The sequence below is a fragment of the Lethenteron reissneri genome, chromosome 38, assembly GCF_015708825.2.
Source record: "Lethenteron reissneri isolate LAM-NWPU_2019-01 chromosome 38, ASM1570882v1, whole genome shotgun sequence".
In the NCBI taxonomy this organism is placed as follows: domain Eukaryota; kingdom Metazoa; phylum Chordata; class Hyperoartia; order Petromyzontiformes; family Petromyzontidae; genus Lethenteron; species Lethenteron reissneri.
Window position 1 is genome coordinate 9,852,300 of NC_083816.1, and position 24,252 is coordinate 9,876,551.

Here is a 24,252-nt window from a genome sequence, read left to right on the forward strand (position 1 = left end):
AGTTAAGCTGGTCCACCACCACCCCATCCTTCCTCCTCCACTCCCCACATGTTAGGGAGGGGATGCCTTTATGTAATGGTCTGTGACGCGCCCCCCGTGAGATGCACTCTGCTCCACTCGCAATACACAAAACGCACTCCCTTTTAGAATCGCAGCCTTGACAATGTGGCTCCCCTGGGAAAGCCGCGGCCACCCCTGTTGGTTGAGCCGTGACGCTTCGCTGTGCCAACACTCACGGCCGCCCGCGAGAAAGCGCACGATATGCAGGGCGGTCCACATGTCTTGTGACACCCACATTTGTTTTTATTTAAAACAGAAATGAATATGCAAAGGAACTAAAAATGTTTGGGGACAGTTCATTCGGGGGGGGGGGGGGGGGGGGTTGGGGTATCACAAGACATCTGGGCCACAATGTCACTTCGTTTCCCTCCTGCCCGAGAAAGGAACGGCCACACTTTCAGCATCACCTTTGGAGTTGGTGGTCTAGACAAGGCCGAGAGCGTTGCACACGCAATGCGGTGCCCCCCCCCCCCCCCCGTGATGCTGCCACATCCACTTCAGCGACACACAATGTTTCGCCACTCTGCGTCTGCCGTAAACTTCCTTTTCGAACGTGCCCTGTTTATTTCCTGCACTGTAAAGTGGTGACTAGATAATGGCCGCGAAGAGTGTGCTGGTGGTTTGTGTACACTTAAATAGGTCGTTTTCGCAACGTTTACGTGCAAAAAAAGCTCTCAGCCTTATCCAGACCAGCAGCGCGAAAGAACTGAACGTGTGGCCATTTCGTCATTTAGACCACCACACTCAAGAGAGTCGAGATCATGTGACCACCCCAACAATGCAGCAGCACAACAATGAACAAGACTCATTTATACAAACAAAATACACACAATATACAGTTCTTAATATCTGACATTGCGATTCGTTCACCCGCCTACCCTTGCTCAAGATGCACGCAACCACTTGAATAGCGGCGGACTTTTTAAAAAAACGACACACACAACACGACACGCACACGTGACAGATGCCCAATTAACGGCGTCCTCTAAGCTGTTTTCAAACGCAGCGGTCCGCACTTAATGAGTTTGCGTGCGCGAAGGCCAAAACAATAACCCGCGCCCATTAAGGGGGGCATAGAATGAGAGAGAGGGAGAGAGAGGGAGAGAGAGAGCGCGCGCTTGGCTATTTTTAAATCCTTTATATTAAGTTCGCTTGCTTGCGTGCTTGCTTACGACCGTGCAAATCTTTCGGTCGTTTTTTAACCCACTTCCCGTGATCCAATCGAGCTAACATTTTCCACACAGACTCGTTGTGCCAGACAATTATTGTTCGTGAAAAAAACAATTCCCAAAATTTGACACTTTTTAGGCAAAAAAAATTTATTTTACATATATTCAAATAGAACGCATTCATGGCTTTGGCTGAACGTCAGAGTGTAAGAGCCCAGAGCGTAACCCCTCCACAGGCCGTGGCGGAGTAGCGCAGTTGGTAGCGCCCTCGCTTCCCATGCCAAAGGTCGCGGGATCGATCCCCGCATCCTCCACAGGCGAATATATTTTTAAATCCTTTATATTAAGTTCTCTGCCACGCATATAAAGGATTTATAGTGAAAAACTTTGTTTTTACGGGTTATACTTATTAAATCCTTTATATTAAGTTCACTTACTTGCTTGCTTAGGACCGTGCAAATCTTTCGGTCGTTTTTTAACCCACTTCCCGTGATCCAATCAAGCTGACATTTTCCACACAGACTCGTTGTGCGTGACAATTTATTTTCGTGAATTTTTTTTTCCAAAATTAGGAAAAAAAAATTTCATATTTAATTTAAAATACCAATGTGATAAAAATGAAACTCTTACTCAAGAAAAACAGAAATGAATAATGAAGTAAAACCGATGCCACGCATATAAAGGATTTATAGTGAAAAACTTTGTTTTTACGAGTTAGTTTTTTTGTTTGTTCCGAGCAGCAGCAGCGGCAGCGGTAGGAAGCCTCCTTCACTCCAGATTTCCCCTTTGCGCGACATCCTGACATGGTGCGCGTGGGCCCTCTCCGCCGTTACCGCTGACGGATAGCCACCAGGAAGCCAACCAGAGAACGAGCTAAAACAACAGCCGACATCACAACTCCCCCCTCCTCCACCTCCTCCTCCTTCCTCCCGTGTCGTTCTTCCTTCCCCCCCCACACACCCACACGCCGATTGCCATCGCTAATGTGCGCGTTCGCATTGAGGGACATCCCCTGCTGTGCTGGTCACGGGGCCGCCCCCCCATCGCTGTGTCTGAGATGTTATCCCCCCCCCCCACCCTGTTTACCAGCGCCGTTCGGTGTTTTCCTGCCCTGTACTGTTAAGAGAGGCGCGGCGAAATAACCATAATGGGGTCATGAATTCGTAAAAATTCATACCATAATCGACATTTTCAGACATTTGTCAAGAATTCATTGCTGGATTTCTCACACCATGTTGGCCCATGAGGGTTAGTTGACCATACTTCACCAAACTTGTGGGGGGAGGGGGGGGGGGTGCCAAATATAACCCGCCACTGATGTTAGCCGTGGCCATGAATCGAAGGTCGCCGGACTCAAATGAGCGGTTTTCTTAACACGTGATCACTTCGCCACCATACACACAGAGATAAAACAGCAACAAAGAGCCCCCGTGTTTCCTGAACGAACTGTAGGGGCAAGTGCTGGTAGCGAGCACCTATTAAGGCCACAAAGGTACTCTAGGGGGTGGGTGGCCAGCACCACGGCCGACCGCCTTTGTCTCCCCAGTGGTGATGTTCACACACCGCACTAGGTACTCATTTGAGGCTGAGTCGACCTAGGGGAGGCCCAGAACCTGTTCAGAAAATCGCCACTGGTATTGGCCGTGAGCGGGCCGCCGGGTTCGTAGTGCAGCGCGCTAACCACTACACTACCGCGCCCCACATAGAGCTATAAGCGCACATTTATACAGACACGAATGCATGTAAATGTGAATTGAGATTGTATACAGTTTGTGAGTCCTCTAACACCCTGCTGTAACTAAAGATTACAATCTTATGGGCGTCACAAAGGCTGGCTCCGTCGTCCTAAGCAGTCTGGCAAACATCAAGCAAAGACAATCGACAATTTAAACAGATTAGGCAATTTAAACAGCATCAACCAAGGAATGAACTCTTCAGGGATGATCTCCTCCAAGGAGATGGAGCGATGAAATCGGCCCCGGTGGTGAATGGATTGTCGCACCGCAAGAACGTGAGACATTGCAGCAGCCTTGTGAGGGTTTGATCCAGCGTATGATGATGGTAAAGGTGGAGCTTAATCCGGATGTGAATTGTATTCATCAACAGGGATATATTTAGAAGGGAATAGACAGGATTGGTATAGGTGGGGGGGTTTGGGGTGGATTTTCTTTTTTATCATAAGACGAGATCATTGACTTTTTGGGGAAACCTCTTGATAGAAATGTGACCTGGGAAGAGACCGGTATGTGGAGAGGTGTCGGTTGCTGCCGTGAGAGAATTATTAAACTGCTGCCACCCATGGGAGTGGAGCACACCTGGCAAGAGTCTCTTTGCCGTCATAAAGTTGTGCAATATTGTCATTGTCCATTGACCTTCAGCAAAAGCTCCTCCAGTGTTGGGAACATAATTGGGTTTTTTTTTTGCACGGTTTGTTGGGGCCTCAAATGCTCTCAAGACATTCTGGGTTGACTGAGATTATTTTCTAGATTTGAAGTTTTCGTGACTGCAAGGATCCATACTGTTTGGTTCTTTCGGCAAAGTCACGTAGATGAAAAATAAAATACCGAAATAACCAACGAGTATGAGATTATATTCCGCAATCGTTGATCGACAATTCCTTGAGTTCGTGGTCCTTCGGCAGGACTTCCTGATTCCACCATTTCCAATTAACAGAATAGGTTTAGCAAAACGGTAGATTGTGAATTTAATTTACTCTCAAAATGTGAGACTGCCGTAGTATGCGCGGACATCTGTTTATGAATTGTAAGTTATACATGTTTGCCATTGCATTGTTTTCCCCCAATTGAATTCACCTTGTCCCCCGTGCGCTGGGTTCTGAGTTTATCTGAGGTCTCCGCATAGAAAAAGACACGTTGCCTTAATGGGGATGTCATACGGTTTAGAAATAAGAAATTTACCAACCGGCCTTGTTTGGCAAAAATTACTAACAAACACCGACTATTGTATACACTTGGAATTCCGTCTCCTAAGCAAAGTTTGTGAGATGTCACACTTTAACTTGGAGGTTGATGATTTTACTGCGATGCACAGCTGTTAATTAATGTGTGTGCGGCCGGATGGCTGGGTAAATCAACCCCCTTGCTGGCAATTGACGAGTGAACTCTTCGGACAGAAAAGGGCGTGCGGCCTCGAAACAAAAGCAGAGTTAACGACGCGTGGAAAAGGTGACTTCTTTGACAAAGCCACAATTGTCACCGTAGGATCGGACCTCCTCCTCCTCGTCGTCGTTGCATGGCATGTCACGTGACACCACCATACATACCGTGTTTGTGACGCAATGCAACACCGCCTTATTTTTGACCACCAGCTCAAGGGGGGAGTGGAGAAAAAAAAGCAAGATTGTGGCTATCTTCTTTTAGATAACAACAGGACAAGTGACGTCATTATGTACAGGCTACGTTCAAGCCACATGCCTCGCTAGGACGCACCGGTACAGTGTTGCCATCATTCCGCAACTTAAATGAAAACCCAATTTCTTTACAAGTGGGGGTTTTTGTTTGTTGCGTTCAGTGTGTTGTCCTTCCCCCGCGCCTGCGATTCGCACGGTTGGCTACGTACGGTGCGAAAGAAGTTCAACACGCGCACGTGCCTGATGTGGTGGCAGCATTGGCCTCAGGGCGACAGCCAACACATTTTCTTGGTTATTTCGGTAAAGTCACGTAGAAGGAAAATAATAAAGAAATAAAAATAAAACATAATAAAATAATTCTCACGACGTTTCGGCCACAACGCAAGCAGCCGTCCTCATGTGAAGAACAGGTCTGTCGGAAAGACAGCGTCTGAATGTCTTTCCAACAGACCTGTTCTTCACCTGAGGACGGCTACTTGCGTTGTGGCCGAAACGTCGTGAGAATTGTATTTATTAAGTTTTATTTTTATTATTTTATTATTTCCCTTCTACGTGACTTTACCGAAAGAACCAAGAAGATGAATCCCTGCAGTCACGAAAGCTTTAAATCGAAAAAAGCCAACACATTCTAACGCTTTCTGGTACATGACGAGAAACTCACCGGGGCGAGCAAAACGAGAAAAGAGAGATAGAGAAAGGGCCGACTGCAAACAAATCAGAGAGTCACGATGCTGGGTGGGCTGCTGCTACTGCTACTGATGTTTGGGGTGGGTGGTTGGTATACGGAAGGCAGCATCGCCACTCCCACCCGCTGCTCTGTCCAACCCAGCCACGGGTTTTCGCGTGGGATGAAATCTCCTCCATCCAGCACGGCGCCTCTCGCAAGAGTAGCACTCACACGCCACATCCACACCCACCCACCCAACCGAATGTTCGCCGGCGGCTTCTGCTGCTGCTGCTGCTGCGTGCTCACTGTGTAGGTGACAACGGATTCTTTACTGCTCAAGTGCTGAGTCCCGTCTTGGCGTATGCTCTTTCAGATGACGGAGGGCCGTCGTTGCCAGATACATCTTCTCGATGACCGAAACCTGGAGCTTCTTGTGCAGGTACTGTGCCCGCGTGTTGTGTGTGCTGTGCTGTGTTGTGTGCGCTGTGTTGTCTGCGCTGTGTTGTGTGTGTTGTGTTGTGTGCGTTGTGTTGTGTGCGCTGTGTTGTGTGTGTGTGTTGTGTGTGTGCTGTGTGTGTGCGCTGCGTTGTGTGCGCTGCGTTGTGTGCGCTGTGCTGTGTGCGCTGCGTTGTGTGTGCGTGTTCGCACCGTGGCCGCGTTTGCTTGGGGTTTTTTTTGATGTTGCGTTCTCATTTAAATGCCTTTTTAAAGAGCCAGCCGCGTGCGGACTGTTGAGTGAGATCAGCTTTCATCGCTCGCCCGGTGATCGTCTGGCAGCGTGACTGGACCGTGATGGATGAGACAAACAAAAACATGTGCGCCGTCTGTCGCATCCTCTCAACAACATTTGTCTCTTCGCCTACGTGTGAAGTTTAACTTTTGCCCGAAGTGCGAAGTTTAACTTCGCACCAGAGAGAAAGTCGTCTTGTTTTCAGTTAAAAAACGCGTTAACCTATTTTTTTTTACAAGCTTCAAATCTAGAATGAATATTATTTTTTTCTCCCCGAGCGGAATTATTTTGTCCCCGTGCAAACACCAAAAAGCTTCTTCTCACTTTTGAGGTCAGATTTCCATTCTGTTGGCGGCACATCCCCCGTGCTGAAACGCGAGTGGTTCGCATGTGGGAATCTGTCGGGCAGACGTTACAACGTGTTCGGCAGGACGGACGGGCACATTCAACCTGCACGGCATTGCCGCAAACACAGAAACACACGGCAACCTACGAGAGAGAGTGTGTCTCCCTGTTGACTTGGACCTGCCAATGCCGAGTGAAGCTGTATAATAATAAAACAAAATAGTCTTCGGTTTTCCACTGCTGAAGAAGGCTACAAAAGTGGCGGACATGTGCAGTGTGCGGTGGCGTATGTTAAGTTGTGCGTCGTGTGTGTCGACTACGGTGTGAACGTGACTTGCACCTCCGATGAGCACAGTTGGCGACGTACGGTGCGAAGGAAGTTCAAAATATAGGACACGATGCCGGCACAATCTTGCCCCAATGAGCGACAATGAATGTGGCCTTCGGAAAAAACGCATCTCATCAGATGTCTGGCATGAGAAGCAGTCTTCTGGATTACTGGCAATAACCTCCAATAACCTCCCTTACCCCCCAGCCCCTACTTCTAAACCCCTCACCCGTCATTAACACTGCCTTGTAGAGGGGACAATATATGGAAGGCTGATGTTTCGGGCAACGGACCTTATTCAGAGCAGCAGAGCAAAAGAGGGCAGTGACTGACGTACAGTTGTGAGTAGAACATTACACCGACGACTTTGAAGCCATTTCATAAGTGAGGAGTTGTGTTTTTAATGAGTTTATGAGAAGTCTTTTTGTTTATGATTACCAAAATATACCCTTATGTGTATAAATTGATGAAATTGATGTAACTGCACCATAGCGAACAAATACCGCTGGAGGTATCCATTGTTTTTCTATACACACACACTGTGTGTAGTTATACTGTACCGTGTTTAACACCAGAGGAGGATTACTCGTTCAAATCCTCACTAGAAATATACTTTTAAAGGCTGAGACTGCTGTTCTCACAAATGCTCGGTAACAAAAGCAGTCTTGGATACTACGTACGGTCCATAACCCTAAATCCTAACCTTCAATCATAACAACTGACCCAAAACCCCTAACTCCAACCGCAAATCATAACACCTAACCCTAAACCCTAAATACACCAGCCTCAAATAAAACCTTGCACACAAGCTGAACGTTGCAGAGCATCCCTTCACATTTGATGAAGTGAAAGCAAAAGGAGCGACCGGGGACGGTCTGTGGCTGGATGGGAAATCTGGCGTGTGGATACAAAAAAAATTAACCCGTAAAAACAAAGTTTTTCACTATAAATCCTTTATATGCGTGGCGGCTAGAGTCCTCTCGTCCTCTGGCTTGAGATGGCTGCCACCTATGGGTCAGATGATTGCCTGGCAGCATTAAGCAATTGGTAATTAAATATAATTTATTTTTTCCTAAAAAGTGTAAAATTTAGGAAAATTTTTTCACGAAAATTAATTGTCACGCACAACGAGTCTGTGTGGAAAATGTCAGCTCGATTGGATCACGGGAAGTGGGTTAAAAAATGACCGAAAGATTTGCACGGTCGTAAGCGCGCAAGCAAGCAAGCGAACTTAATATAAAGGATTTAAAAAGAGAAAAATATCTGCGCACATAGCGTCAGTGACTTTTGTTTCCCGATGTCTGTGGGGAAAGTAACGCGGTCACTTTATTTAGCTACCAGTCACACTGGTCGCTCAGACGAGCTTCCGTGTGGTAATGGGCAGCAGCACACTGAGCTTGCAATCCAGAGGGTCGGCTCTTCCATGCCATCTCACGGTGTAGTCACGTAGGTAAAAAAATGAAATTAAAATTAATCAAAGTAAAAAATAAAAACATTGTTTTTATTTTTATTTTGTTTTTATTTTTATTTATTTTTATTTCATTTTTTACCTACGTGACTTTACCGAAAGAACTAAGAGTATGAATCCTTGCAGTCACGAAAGCTTCAATTCTAGAATTAATAATATCACGGTGTGTCAGAAACAATGGAACACGTTTTTCTTTTAAATCCCCGTTCATCTACACTCCGCCCCCTCTCTCTCCCCCTCCCACACCTCCTCTGTCCACCCGGCAGTACGAATAGGGTAGAACGCAATTAGTCGTTCGGAGTATTGTATTCGGTGGGGTCAAGTATGGGTACTTCCACCAATTCCAACACGTCTGATAAAGATGGAAGAGTAGTCAAAATACTTAGTGTAGATCTTCATCGAATTGAGACCCTCCCGCTAGCGGTGGCAGGAGAAAGCGCTTGCGGGGCTGCGCCTTGACCGCCATATCCGTCACCATCTATCGCAGGGAGCTCTCGCAGAATCCCCACACAGTGGCCATTCGAAGTAAAGTGATGCCCTATGGAATGACCACAGAAGGTATGCCGGGGGGGGTGGAGGGGGAGTATAGGGGAGGAACATCTCCCCACCTCTCCACTGCTCGCCCCCCACTGAGTTGGCGATATGATGCGAGTGACATCGAGGATACAAAAAAAATGTGTTGCTCTTCACACCCTCATTCCACAAGAGGCACTGGCAATGAAATACATTGGTGCTAGATCTTGATTCGTCCTGTCACACAGTTGTTTCATGCCAAGGCAGTGTGTCCTACTGGATATTTGAATTACATATACAATCAAGTATTCACTATATATTTACTAAATCAAATGATAGTAATTTACAGCTGTTTTGTCAGTCGACTGCTGGATGAAGGCCTCCCCATACCGTGTCATGGAAGCTGTTTGGCCATACTTGACCACGCTGATCAGTGCAGGAGTGGCTCAGGATCACTTCGGATACCACTCGCCTTGGCTGAACTCAGGTCGCCGGGTTCAAATCGGAGTGCGCTAATCACTGCATCGCCGCTCCTGCCGGCGGGACATGTATAATTCATGATGACTGTATTTTAAAACTCTCCACGATGTAGGCGGCACACGGACGTGGCAAGGACTCAATCTCTCCGCGGCCACATTCTCACTGCACTCGAACACGTTTTTGCGGCGAGGAAAGTGTCTGCGATTAAATTGTCCTCATGATGAATCGCAATTTTCGATGCACGACCACTCTACGTGCGCGGAGCGAACCGACCACGCATCGTGAAGCGAGCCGTGTCGAGTGGCTGTGCGTTTACCACCGTCGCCTGGATTCGCGTTGCACACGCAGCTGCCGAAATGCACAAATGAATCAAATGTTATTGTCTTTATCGTCAACCCGACCGCTGGATGAAGGTCTGTCTCTGCCGGCGTGGTCTCTCGTGGTTCTGCGGTGGCACGGTCCATCTCGCTGCTCGACATAAACCGATGTCATTGGTTTTTGTCGCTCCATCTCTGCGGTGGACGTCCTCAGAATTGGAATCGTTATTTATCCTCGAGAAATCCGATGAGCTGTGAAGCTCTTTGTCACGTCTGCCGGGGCATGTTTTCCTCCATTGACTGCCGTTGTGTATTTTGAAGTCCATCCAATCACATTTACAATCGGAGCCATACTGTGACAACGACACAAACGGCAAAGCACACAACGACATTAGTGGCTGGGCAGAAGAGACAATGCCATTTTTTTGCCAAATGGCTAGTTTCCTATAACTCGTGTGAATATACGTTCATTTGAAAAAAGTTCGACCATTTATTGTCATGGCAACGCAGTAAATCGGTAAATATGTATCCTGTCTCTTTACTATGGAGAAGGAACATTGTCCACACAAATGTACCTTTTCATTTTGCTGTACAGCAGTTCTAACGGGTTAATTGTATACAGTATATGGCGAAGAGTGGTGGCGCAGTGGCTAACACACTTTGCTGTGCACCCAGCGAACTGAGATTGATACCCGTCGACGCTTAACATCAGCGGCACGTGATACCTGAGCTGGTCCTGGGACACCCCCCCCCGAACCCCCCGCCTCTATTGACCAGCATGGCGAAGTATGGTCAAAATAACCCCAACGATTGACAGGGTATGGAGAGAGGCCTTTCAGCAAGCGGTGGAATTACAAAGGGCTGCACGTGCCACATTTTGTATATATTTCTGTTAGTAAGGCAGCGCGGGGTTTGAATACTTGATCGGACGAGAAACCCGGGAATCCCACGTTGGACCGGCTGTGTTTTTCTTTTTTTTTACTTGCAGAAGGTTCCTGTTTATCGAAAAAAAAATAACCGACAGGACGTGACTGTTGTTTCCACGGAATGCCCGGTGTCCCGTGCACGTGCTGGATCAACCCAGAATTCGCAAAGGACTCAAGGCAGATGTGCCATGTGGATGTTACACGGTTTGGATTGAAAACTGTAAAGCAAATTCGCTGGTTTTTAATATCAAACGGAAACTGGGGTTTTTTTTTCTCTTTTGCTGCACGCTTGGACTGAAAATTAAAAGCAGGAGACGACAACCTTTTTGGACGATGCCTATCGAAAAGCGTGGCACGGAAGTGAAACAAAAACTTGTCTTAACTTGCGTCTGCCCTAATGTGTATCAGATATTTAACAAACGGTTTATCCTTTCAATATGAAGCAGCTGTCCACGGAGTTTTCAACATTACTTGGGGGTGTAACGATCCAACACTGATGATTTGTCGCGATTCAATTCAATAATCGATTTGTTCATCATTATGGGAAATGTCGAGGCCCTCTCACTGGCTGCGGTGGTTGCCTTCACCCGTTATAGACAACAACAACAACGAGATACTAATCTAAAACATCGATTCTTACACCCCGAAATTTGACTGTGTTGCACTGCAATACAATTTATTTTCCAAAAAGCTTTGAAATGTGACCGCATCTCCAGCCACCGTATAAACGCTGTGACATGCAAGTGTAGGGACGCAGCAACTGGTACAGGAGTACTCCTCTTATCCGCGACCCTATTACCCGGGACTCCTATTGTCTAGGAGAGCTGTTGGAGAATATGAAAAAAGCAGAGGGAATATACGGATAAGCTCACAGATAACAGGATACGCGATGTGCGTCACCCACATCACCGTGGACAAGAGGAGCAGTGTAATTCTCATGGCGTATCGCCCCTGAATTTCATCAGACCGTTCCTTTCCTTGCCTGCTATCCCTCTGGGATTGACCAACAACCCCTGGGTGTACACAGCTGAGAGCAGAGTGTTTGCTTCTTTGCTTTGCTCAAGTACGGCACGCCGCAATGTGGCCCAATTCTTGTCTAAATCTGGAGAACAACTGTGGGAGCACAACGGACATGTGAGCAACAGGTGCGCCGTTCTCCACGCTGCTCAAAAAAGTTCAAATGTCGTTCTCATCCTCCTAACCTTAACAATGTGCGAGTGGTGGCGGTACGGTTAGCACATGGCGCTAAGAACCAGCGGTGACCTGAATTTGATTTCCTGGCCACGGATAATATCGTTGGCGATTACTTGAACCAGTTCTGGCCTCTTCGCTCTCCCCCCTCTTTCAAATCCATATAATTTTTGTCAAACAATCACATTGAGTGTCATGGCATGGTGGGCCTTCCACATTACACTCAATTAGACATTTAATAAATGAGACATGCGATTTTTATTCGGGGCCTCCGCGTTTTTTCTTCCACATTTAGAATCATGCATTTAGAGATTTTGGCTGCTATACATTTCCACGTGATGATGATGATGAGCCGCTTCGTTGAGCTATCATTTGTGGCCAGGTCGCTTCTGAAAAAGAGCTACGTAGCTCAGTGGGCCTTACCTGGTAAAATACAAACAGTTTCATTTAATTTACATGTATCGTATCGACAACACGGCATGTTTTATACAAGCATGGTAAGGAAAATTAGTGGGAGACTACGGTACTAAATCAAGAGAAAGGTGGAGCCCTGCAATGTCTCGATGGTGCAGAAGAAGCAATGAAGAATCTGTTCATATACTCGGCATTGAGTGATGACACATAGCTTAAAGACATCTCAAAATTAGGCGTTAATATATTTGTGCACAGATATGGGAAATGCTATTGACTTACAGTAATGAAGTTAATGGCTCTGTGTTCGTGCTTGCGTATCGTAGTTAGTTTTGCGAAAAACAAAATATGTTAAATTAACTCGAGCTGGAATGACTTGTCATGCTTCCATAAACATACATCGACTTTCTGAAAAAATCTTTGAGAGTGACATGGGCACAGAAGAATGCAAGGACGTGTAGCTGATATTGAGCTCAAAGCCACAATTATGTTCGTGCACAACAAAAACCTGTTTGGAATCGATCCATATATGAATTCAAATGAGGATTTTTTTTTTTAGCTGGGCGGTGGTTGCCCATGCGTGTAATCCGGCACTGGGGAGGGCACGGGTTGGTGAATTGCGCAAATGTCGTGAAACTCTCTTCCCGTGGGCGTCGGAACAATGCAGTACAGTAAAACAAATGTGGACTCGACCTGTTTTGTCTGTATGGGATCGTGTTTCCCCCTACAACGCGCGGGTTTTTTTCCAGGTGCTCTGGCTTTCTCCCACATGTAAGCACTCATGAATTGACCGAAAACACCTTAACACATAGAGAACCGCAGAGCTTCGGCTATTGTTGTCGCCGGCTCACGCGTGGCTGCTGCTGCCTTCCCTGCTCTTCTGTGATTCCTCCTTGCGCCTTCGAATCGCTCGCTCTCTCTCTCTCTCTTCGAGAGCGAGCGAATAACTGAGCGCCTCGTTATAAAGTTGAAATTAATATTATCAGACATCAACTGAACAAAGGTCAGCACAGGCCCTATGATTGCTCAGTGTACATTTCCGTAATGCCACGGAAATTCTGCTATACATTCCTAGCGCATCGCTGCCCCGTCAACTCTTACCCGTGCGTGTTCACAGTGCGTTCGCGTCGTCGGTGGGAAATATTGATGGCTCCATTTTAAAATCCATTCGTCAATTGATGAAATGTTTGAGTTACCAGATTATGTTGAGTCGACCTGGATAACAACAACAACAATATATTACAGCCATTCTTAAATTACCTAAGGCTTGAACGTTTTCCCACGCCATGTCGAAATAGGATTTTTTTTTTGCATACTTTCACCACACCTCAGTGTAGGTTGTTGAAGTTGGGAGGTGAAGGGGAGGAAATATTCTGATGTTACTTGCCACTGATGAGTTAAACTGGATTATCTGTTACAAGTGAATATGTGAGCAGTGTCACGTGTCTTTGTTGGTTGTTGATAAGAAATACAGGCAACCGCTGTTGGAAAACTGAACTTGTTCGTTTAGAGCAACAACACATTTGCGCGCAGAGAATAAAATTTCGACCCTGTGTATATCACCTGCAGTAAGATGTGGATCACAAATACGGACTTTGATGAAAATGTCATAAAAGCCGAACAGGGTGCAACGAAGAATGGAGAGGCGCATGCTTGCAATTACATTTAGAGACAGAAAGACAGAGATCGGAGATTATACGGCGCAAGTTAGAGATATCACGGTTAAGAAGAGCGCTGTATACGCGAGCTTGGGCAGGACGCGTCACAAGAATAAGGCAGCGATCGGAGGTCACGTGGCAGCCAAAGGGGGCAACGCACCTGAGACGATGCCAGTCGATGAGATGGGTCGATTAGATCAGCTCTGGCGCTGGAGCCGGACGGATCGTTCACATCGCAGGACCAGGAGAGAGATGGAGTGATGGCAACGGCTTTGGAGGGGCCGGTGCATTCAGCAGTGGATTAATCATAGCTGCTGGCAATGATGCATTGGTGGGGGGACTCATGCATCATTTGACTATTAATATTGATTCTTATGATCACGATCAATTAATCGAGTCACGTATGTAAGAATCTTCTTTTCCTGTTGTATGTAATGGGTTCATACGATTCCCTTACAGCCACTAGAGGTCACTAAAAAAAAAATATTTTGTATCATTGTGACCCTGAATTGCAGAAATGTATAGTCGCAGCGTGGAGTCTGATTAAATCATTACACTCCTATGATAACTTAATCCGGTACCCTACAAAATTATAAGTATGGAATACTGCTATGCTATATAATCTCTTAGCACGTGGAAGTTCTGGAGCTGTGAAATATCAACCAGAATCCTGTAACGTGAATTGGCAGGCATCACCAGGGAATGTGTTTGATCAATTTTTTTGTTACAGCCCGTTTGTGACTTTTGGACATGTCAAAGTACTCCGCCCTAATTTTCATTCTAGCCTCGGCATGTCTCGACATCAAAGTGCAGTGAGTTGTTCTCCGCTGCCAAAGGAAACGTTAATTTAGCGTGTTCCAACTACAAACGCGAGCAATGCAGCCAACACAACAACACGGAGTTATCATTAAACAGCCCAACAAGTTATGAGCCGCACACACAATCGAGCGCACTTGTAAATGTCGTGAGAGAGAGTTCAACACACACACGGCACTGTACCACGCTTTTCTCACACGTCATAAAGTTGTAAAGAGAACAGAACTTTGAGCTTTTAGCCCCTTGAGCGATCAGCGTCTGTGCGTGGAGCCATGTGGCAAGTTGTATATGCCTTTGCCAATTGTGAAACCGCCAAATGTGCCAGGCCACTCGATGAAAGCAGCAATCTGGTCAGACGGGTTGCTTCCTCGCCTCCCGTGTACAATCACACGTGACGCCGGCTGCAGGTAAACTTGCAACAACAACACAAAAATAATGACGATTAAATATCTTTTCCTTTTGACAGCCTCGCTGGGCCTGCCACAGAGCAGTGAAGGTGTACTGGTGGGGTTATTGTCAATACTTTGGCCCTGCGAGAGAGACACAGTTTAGTGACCTAAGGATGCTAAACAAGCATAATAATTCAGAAGAGTTCACAAATGGAACTGCATTTGTGAACTCTTCTGAATTATTATGCATTCATGTACGCGCCTTGTAAACTCCTCTACTGTATAAGGTATTCTGCTTTAAATTAACGTTGTCAAGTTCTCTCCCCCAGGGCAGGTCCCATGGCATAAGTTTTCTTCCCACCCTCCCTACCCATCATCGTTCACCGTCTTCACCTTACAACGCCGCGGTCCGAACTCGGGTTATTGAGCCTCAACGCGTGGAGACGTTTGAGGCGGGGGGGGGGGTGTTGCTTCCCCTCATTCTCCAACAGTCTTCTTTGGTAGACACCATGGCCCGATGATGCTGATGTAGCAAATAAACCATTTAACATTATCTTCTTGGTTCTTTCGGTAAAGTCACGTAGAAGGGAAGTTATACCTGATGACGGCTGCTTGCGTTGTGGCCGAAACGTCGTGAGAATTATTTTATTATCTTTTATTTTTATTATTTTATTACTTCCCTTCTACGTGACTTTACCGAAAGAACCAAGAAGATGAATCCCTGCAGTCATAAAAGCTTTAAATCGAAATTTAATTTAACATTATTCATATTGTGCGGCAGTCAGACAAAAGTGTTCCGTAAAATACATAACATGTGACACACCCATCCAGGATTGTGAATGTATACTACATAAATATATACTTCACCACACTGGTCACAGTGTCGATTTAAAGCTTTCGTGACTGCAGGGATTCATCTTCTTGGTTCTTTCGGTAAAGTCACGTATATATATACGCTCCAAGCTTGGCAGTGTTTCATTCTTCACCTGCAGACGGCTGCTTGCGTTGTGGCCGAAACGTCGTGAGAATTATTTTATTATGTTTTATTTTTATTATTTTATTACTTCCCTTCTACGTGACTTTACCGAAAGAACCAAGAAGATGGTCACAGTGTGTCCGTGAAGAGGGAACCTGGGTACCGGTTCGGATATAAATCGCCACTGACGGCTAGCCGTGGTCGGGAATCAAACTCGGGTCACGGTGCACAACACACTGCACCACCATTCCACCTTGAAAAGTAGTACTGTGTATATATCGTGAATGATACCTATACCGCTAGACTCTGTTTGTATACTGCCTTATAACATCTGAAGGTTTCTTGTTTGCAGAACGAAAGTATTCGCTGAGCACAAAGCAAAGACAGGCTTCGTCCAGAAGTTGATGCTTTGATAAAGGGGCCAACATTTGCTCAGCATATATTTAGGAATTATGATGTACGGTACTGTACAACAGGTATAACAGGTAACGGGCAAAGCGACGCGTTCAAAGTACCTGATTCGGCCACGCTCGTTGACCTTTTGTGCAAAAGCGCAGTGACATAACGACAACTCCTGCGACCCGCAGCACCCTCGCGTGCGTTAGACGGCTTGCGTTCATGGGGGATTGCAGTGTGAGTTGCAAAGCAGGCATGACCTATGTGCATCCTACCCAATAAATACATCAATAAATGCATTCGGCTTTCCTTCTTGGCAGTCATAGCATCGTCGGAGCTGTGAAATCCGGATTTTTACTCGGATGATGATTAATGTGGATTTACGTAATAGAAGTCATGCAGCCATGCAGCATGACTTGATCTGATCTCTGGAGTTAATCAGCGTCATCCCTGTGGACTCCGCTTGGGAGTGGAGGTCACAAGGAACAAAATTTAGCTGCAGAATGCAATAACAATGTCCCTTACAGTGTTTACCCAGGAAACCCTCACTGGGTCTCAAGGCTTTAATCAGGAGGGACTTACATTGGGATATTCTGTCAATTCCATCAATCAAATAATTATTTGGAAGACGGGGAAAGAAAGCAGAGTGCACAGAGAAAGCTCATGAAAAATGTATTTCCTGTCCTGCCATCTAAGCCTAGAACACACTGCACATTACCAGCAGTTTCCAGCCAATCTCCCACCCAGTCTCAACCCTGCTTAACTTCTGAGATCGTGTGCGATCAGGATGACTAATCGTGGCGTTGGCCTGCACGGTGAGGTGGAAGGCGTGTGTACTCTGGGCCAAGGCTCATTCGACATTTCTTAGAAGCACCAGCATCTAAGATCTGAGTCTTTTAACAAGCGAACAAACAAGTCCCGCCGCACTATTTTCCAGGGGCATGGCATGCTCTCCAAAAACGTACCAGGCTGGCGTTGTCTAAGTGTAGTGGGTTCAACTGAGTCGCAGTTGAAGGACCTAGGTCCCAATCACGTGACTCCCCCCTTGCCCCCTCTTGGGGGCCCCTCTTTCAACTTAACCTGGTCACGTGTCCTCCCGGGTCAACCAGAGTGCCATGGCCTCACACGACCTTCCCCTTCGGTCGGCACCCACACACCGTGTCCTGTAGGGCCGGCAATGCACTTCCAGCATGGTGCCATCCATCGTTGTTACTCAACGCATACCGTGCCCCTATAGGGCTGGTACTACACCCATAGCATGGTTACATCCAGCGATGTCACTACATGAGTACAAAGGTGTTGAGCCCTAATTGATCGGTTGAAATCCCACAGGTGGTGAGGAAAATCTATAGCCCTTTCCCAATATGTCCTACCTGTATAAATCACAAGTCTTTTTCTATCTTATTTTCTTCTCTGTGGAGGGTTGGGGTTTTCATTAAAGACTGCATCCTCATAAACGTGTTAAAGCATGGCCACGTCAACATATTTATCAAGTGAACCACATTTCAAAACAGAGTAAAACATTGCAGGCCTCCCCGTACTGTGGTTGGTCATGGAGATTATTCGGAAATATTTCGCCGCACCGGCCGGTGTGGTTTTGTGAAAGGGATGGCCGAGGACTGGTTAGGATATCACTTTATTATTGATGCTAGCCATGGGTGGGAATCTAACTCAGGTCGCCGGGTCTGTAGCGCAGGGTGCTAACCACTGCACCGCCGCTCCACCTGTTTTTTTTATTGGACAAAACACTTATCCCATATGGATAAACATGGCTGACAATCATCGTGAATGTCAAGAGTCTTTGTGTGCTTAAATGAGTGCCTCACACAGAGGGTATCTTGTGAATATTATTAAACAATCACGCGGCACATTGTGCACGCAATTAGTCATTGTGTGGTGTAGCTGCATATGTGAGCGTTGCTTTACGTGCAAATTACAAAACGCTCCAGTCGTGCGTGCTTGACCTTGCTTCAATAGAAGTCGGTGTTCGATTTAACGCGTTCATGTCGTGCCGAGGACGAATGGATCTGCTGCATAGGAAATTATTGCATCAAAATATTTGTTAAGCAGCAATGCATTTTTTTTTATTTGCCCATAATACATTTGGATAATTTCGGTGTTCTAACATCACGAAAATTTTATTGTGAAAGGCCTATATTTACTACTACAATGAGCCAAGGATGTCTGTGTGTCCCGCACGTGACGTCACTCCACGTTGGCCAGCCCCCCTCATGAATACTCATGAACAGGTGACGTCCTCCACATCGAACAGCCCCTCTCATTAATAATCATTATAAGGTGACGTCTTCCAAATGGACACCCTCATTAATAATAATTAGCGGGTGACGTCACTCCACCCCCTCCTCAGCGTCAACTTACAACCCTCACTACAAAGTCAGAACCCTCACGTCACGCGATCTCCGTAACGCTGTTGAGACATCGAAGTAAAAAGGACGTCTTGATGAACAAGGGATTATAACCTTTAAATGAAATAGGTCTGTGTCACCGCGGCCTTACAAATTGCACACGAATTGATGCAATGACTATCACGTCGCGGTCTGCTGTTCGCTTGCAAGTTTCAGATTTACTGAAATACACCCGTCCTTGGACGGACAAAAGGCGAGTTATGATCTCCTTTTCTTAATTCATTGTCAGTGACTCGCTTACATTTCCTGTACTTTGCAATCCAATCGCCTTTTTTTATTGTTGTAACTTTCCGACCCCGTCCCCACTGGACATCTGTGACACACACAAAAAGAGCTTCATAGTTCTTCGGATTCCTCCAGTCTCGATACAGCTTCTGATTCCGATCGATTCTTTCTCTCTGCCAAGTTGCTCACCAGGGTTGTTTGGCCATACTTCACCATGCTGGGTCAGTACGGATTGGTGAAAGAGGAGGCACCCCAGACAACGTGTTCAGATATCATCCGCCGCTGGCATCAGCCCTCGACTGGACATCTGTGAACTACTGGACATCTGTGAAAAAGAGCTTTAACGCTCATCGGATTCCTCCAGTATATATAAAAACAAATATTCTGACTGGGAATCAACCTCGGGTGGCCGGGCTCGGAGCGCAATTCTCTGACCACTGTTGCCGCCGCTCTCTTCCCTCGTGAATGAAGGCATGTCCACATCAATCCGGTGTGAACTCTTTCTGAACTCTCCACGCCAGCATATCCAAATGGTTAAACAAAGATGAGAGTGGGCGTGGGGCAGAGCGGAGGAAGTGTTGGCGGCTGTGATTGTCCATAGGGCTCTCATGTGCGGCGTGCACAACCACGTGCTGTTCAAGACAAAGTTGCATTAGGCTCTGGCAGGATGTTGCAGACTACGAGTCGGGCACTCTGCTTAACTACATTAAAGTGCACATCCCGTGGATTTGATAGATATTGGTGAGCCATTGATGAACACCATGGGGCCAATGCAGTTTGTGCATGGCTTCAAATATACATGAGTAATTGTCAGAAAGAGGGCCTTGAAAACAGCTGCCACCATGGATAGATGATATTATTGTTACAGTATTATTGAGTACACAGATGTGTATCGGATGCTTTTTTTCTTCCTGGAAATGAAGATAACTGGAAAATCGTAATTAAAATTAATGACTTTATAATATTTCTGCTGTTTAAATCGTCGAGTTTGCATTGCAATTTAACACAATTGCTGATTTTTTTTGGATGGGACAACTCACCCATAGTATTTATTACACTAGATTTGAAGCTTTCGTGACTGCAAGGATTCATATTCTTAGGTTTTTTCGGTAAAGTCACGTAGGTGACTTACTTACCTACGTGACTTTATCGAAAAAACCTCAAAATATTTATTACACATTATAGTTACAAGCTCCAGGATGAACTTCAGAAACCTCTCTTCATCATTCTCATAATCAGCAGCAGCAGTAGCAGAGCCATGATCAATCCACTGCTGGATGAAGGCCTCCACAAGCTGTCGCCAATCCTATCTGCAATGCAACAATTCGAAATCACTAATCCACGCTGTTATAGGGACAGGGAAGGTGCTATTGCCAGATACGTCCAGCTGCCTGTATAGACACACACATAAATAACTTGATATTCTTGGTTCTTTCGGTAAAGTCACGTAGAAGGGAAATAATAAAATAATATAAATATTAAACAAGAAAAATTCTCACGACGTTTCGACTGCAACACAAGCAATCATCATCAGGTGTGAAATCCACAGCAAGAAAATTTTAGGTTTTATATTTATTTTTTTCCCTTCTACGTGACTTTACCGAAAGAACCAAGAATATGAATCCCTGCAGTCACGAAAGCTTTAAATAAATAAAAAATAACTTTGTTTATTCCCTATGAATAAACGCAGGTTGATATTTGTTCTCCTTCTCCTGCACCCCCGATGTAGAACGGTTGGCTACGTACGGTGCGACAGAAAGGTCAACATAGGTACAGTTAAATGTGGATAGTAGGATATTTATTCCACCACTAATGGGTCATTCCGCTTCCCAGGACAATCAGCTTGTGTTCAGGTGCTGGGTGGATTAATACATCGCAGGATTGCAAAAGATAGCGACAGCTTTTTAGGGCTTCTTCATCAATGGATAGATCAGATCATAGCCGATGATGAAGATGATGATAATGATAACCATGATCATGCGAGCAATATGAAGAATGGATGTGCGGTTAATTGGAAGATCCTCGGATCGATTCGGATAATAATGGACAACCTCTGGTCAAAAAAACCTGAGCTTGGCGGTGGAAAAATCAACGTTGGCGTGTAATCCCGGTCGGCCTAGAGTGCTGTCATATTGAAGAAAGTTGACTGTGGGTCCAGAGTGTTGACCGTGAGTCAAACACTCGCTGCTCCGAGCCCATGTCTCTGGCCTTGGTAATTCTTCGCCAGATCATTTGTTAACCTGTCCGTGGTGGGTTCATCAACCTTGGCACTCGGCACCCCCCCCTCCTGCTTCGCCGAGTCGCTTCAATCAAGTGATGAACGCAATCGGCACGCTGTCTTTCGGCGCAATCAATTTTTTTTTTTAGAATGCCATTCAACCCTATGGAATGCAGAATACAAAAAAATCAACCTCAACCGCTGTAATTCGTTCGCAACAAAATCGCCTTTGTAAACTGGACAGATGTATAACGCCGCCACAATATTGGCGCGAGGTAACGTTTTTTGGCGATTGCTATCGTCTCGTCAATTTTTTTCAAGCAAAGGAGAAAGTCCGGTTACCCAGAATATCTTTCGATGAATTGTTCAATTATAAAGCAGTTTGTGCTCATGGCAACGTGTACTTCTGCATCACTGCTAACGCAGTCCCCAAAATGTCACATTCACCTGATATTTCATGCGTAACTGTACATGATATATACATATAGAGCCATAATAATAGGGTTTTCCCCCTTTTTCTGGCAACAAAACTGAATACCTTTTTACAAGGATTCATGTCTGCATTAACCACAATACTTGCAGTCAAACTGCAAAAAAAACACATTATGATAATATATGCTTTGATATATGTCTTTGAGCTGTACGCCTTTTGGCGTCGTCTGGTCGAGCAACAATTGGGTCGAGGCTCAAAAGAAAGTCTTCCTTGGTGTGGACCAATCAGTTTCAAGGACAATGCATACATTATCAGTGTGTTTTTTGTTTGCATTTTGACTGCAAGTATTGTGGTTAATGCACACATGAATCCTTGTTAAAAGGTTTCAGTTTTGTTGCCAGAAAAAAGGGGAAAACCCCTATTATTATATTTTGGTACTGGCAAAGGAGGTCTAATGACATATCGAGCCAGTTTTACATAAGACAAAACAGGTGAAACACATCGCATTGGCGATTTGCTCCGGTGTTACTGATCGAGAAACTTGCAGTTGTGTGACATCAATCGGACATAATGGAATATCAGTTCGAACATGAAATGGGCCCACGCTGCGTTATACACATTGTACAATGGTGTCCCGTGCGGTTCGTTCGCATGCAAGTGCATTTCTACAGCTATAGAAGCAACGGCAATGAAGAGTCCAATGTAAAGGAACCCCGTGCACTTTGTCTTCCAGCCGAAGCTCTTGGCCAAGGATCTTCTGGACCTGGTGGCCTCTCATTTCCAGCTCAAGGAGAAGGAGTACTTCGGCCTGGCCTTCACAGATGAATCGTAAGTAGCCGTGACACACGAGCCCAGCTTCACACCACTCAATCCCTCCCCCTCCATCCTTTGCTAAATGTACGTTTGTATGTTGAGCTTATTTTTCACCGTACGTAGCCAGCCGTGCTGAACAGCCCCAGGGATATATTCAAGTCTGCTTTGAAAACCCATTTCTTTAAACTGCCCTACCCTCTTTGGTCGGTTGCCCTGGTTCTGTTTTTGTTTCCTGGTTTTAATGTATTTTTATTATTAAGTGTGACCATTTATTTAATAGTTTTTCATTTCCCCCCCCCCCCCCTCCCCCTCTTTTCACGTACACTCAAATCGTGTTGTCGGCATCCTGTCGTGAGATAACTCATCAGCTAGCGGTGCATCACCCTGTGTCGGAGAATGTGCCTGAAAGGTGATGTCTCAGGGCTACCTGTGAAGTCACTTTGTGAGGCCTCTTTAAACACAGAGATTGCACATCAAATTGAAACGTTTTAAGGTTTGGGAAGGTAGAATCGGGCCAAATTGAGTGGAAAAACCAAATGCAATCCATTTTTCATGCAGTCACTGCCGACCAGACAAATCTCATGAAGTCACTTAACGTAAGAACCCAGTTTAACCATGGGTGTCTGCCCCAACACAAACCCGGGAGATCAGCAGCACCAGCCCAGTGCTCTGACCCCAGAGCCATCCGTCCACATTAAAGTGTTCACTTTTAAACATTGTTTTAAAATGTGAAGAGGTTTAAAAGCTAATTGGATTCATAGAGCATCTAAATGCAACTTCACACACACACAAGCACACACAAAAGACATCCCATATTGCCCAGCACGGCTGTTGGGGCAAATGCTGTTCGCAAGCATCTATTAAGGCCAGCATGACACACAGACACAGAGGGAGAGTGTTGCCAGCACCACACACCCCCAGCCTTCACGCAATCCGCAGTGCTTTGTTGAACTCGCAAGACCATTTACTTATTTTAAGCTGGGGTCAACACAAACATGCACTCGGAAAGCCTGCTCATTGCTTCACATGGTAGTATTTGTCCCGAATGTGACCTATTTGACTGACTCGGGTCATCGCAGAAATATTTCGTTTCTTAAAAAAAAAAGTTTTCATAATAATGGCCAAATAAGGAAAACTTCTTTGGTTCTTTCGGTTAAGTCACGTCTAAAGATAAAATAATAAATTAAATAATAGCATATTACGACGTTTCGATTGCAACACAAGCAATCATCATCAGGCATAAAAGAAATAGCAACAAAAATCTAACTAGAAAACTATAGACAGACATAAAAGCTAGTTTTCTAGTTAGATTTTTGTTGCTATTTCTTTTATGCCTGATGATGATTGCTTGTGTTGCAATCGAAACGTCGTAATATGCTATTATTTAATTTATTATTTTATCTTTAGACGTGACTTAACCGAAATAACCAAATAATAATTCCTGCAGTCACGAAAGCTTCAAAATTAAGAAGGAAAACCTCACCGAGTTCCAAAACTTCTCTTCTGGAGGGTCTTGCATTGGGATGCGTGGCCAAGTCCTTTCACGAGTGTTTGGCCTGGGAGGAAAACGCGAGTCCTCTACACAGAGAAAACACATCGCTCACAGCAGCGGTTATTGGCTAACCGTCGATTAAAGATGGTCATCGAATGGCGCGCTTTCAGATGCCCTTCTGAGGCCATCTGGAACGCTCTGCCTCCTGACATTAGAAAGACACTGGAGGCTATGCACGTTTAAATCTCAATTGAAAACTTATTTCTTTAGAATTGCTTTTTGTGTTTAGTTTGTTGTCCTTCCCCCGCACCTCCGATTATAGACATACATATCACGTTTATGTCTGCACTCGGCCCTGCAATCTCCTGACCTCCTCCTCACTGCCTCGCACCTCCTTACATCACCTGCTAAGTTCCGTGGCCACGTAGCAATTGC

The 24,252-nt window shown here is 45.5% G+C and overlaps 1 protein-coding gene across 3 annotated transcripts in view; it reads left to right on the forward strand.

Annotated features, from left to right (window-relative positions):
* LOC133351767 (FERM domain-containing protein 4A-like) overlaps positions 1-24,252 on the forward strand; it is a 231,774-nt gene that overhangs the window by 87,226 nt on the left and 120,296 nt on the right. For all 3 annotated transcript variants that reach the window (XM_061567259.1, XM_061567261.1, XM_061567260.1), the window contains exons 2-3: positions 5,640-5,705; positions 22,246-22,340. In XM_061567259.1, the coding sequence (XP_061423243.1) occupies positions 5,640-5,705; positions 22,246-22,340 (161 nt within the window). The remainder of the gene's footprint in view (positions 1-5,639; positions 5,706-22,245; positions 22,341-24,252) is intronic.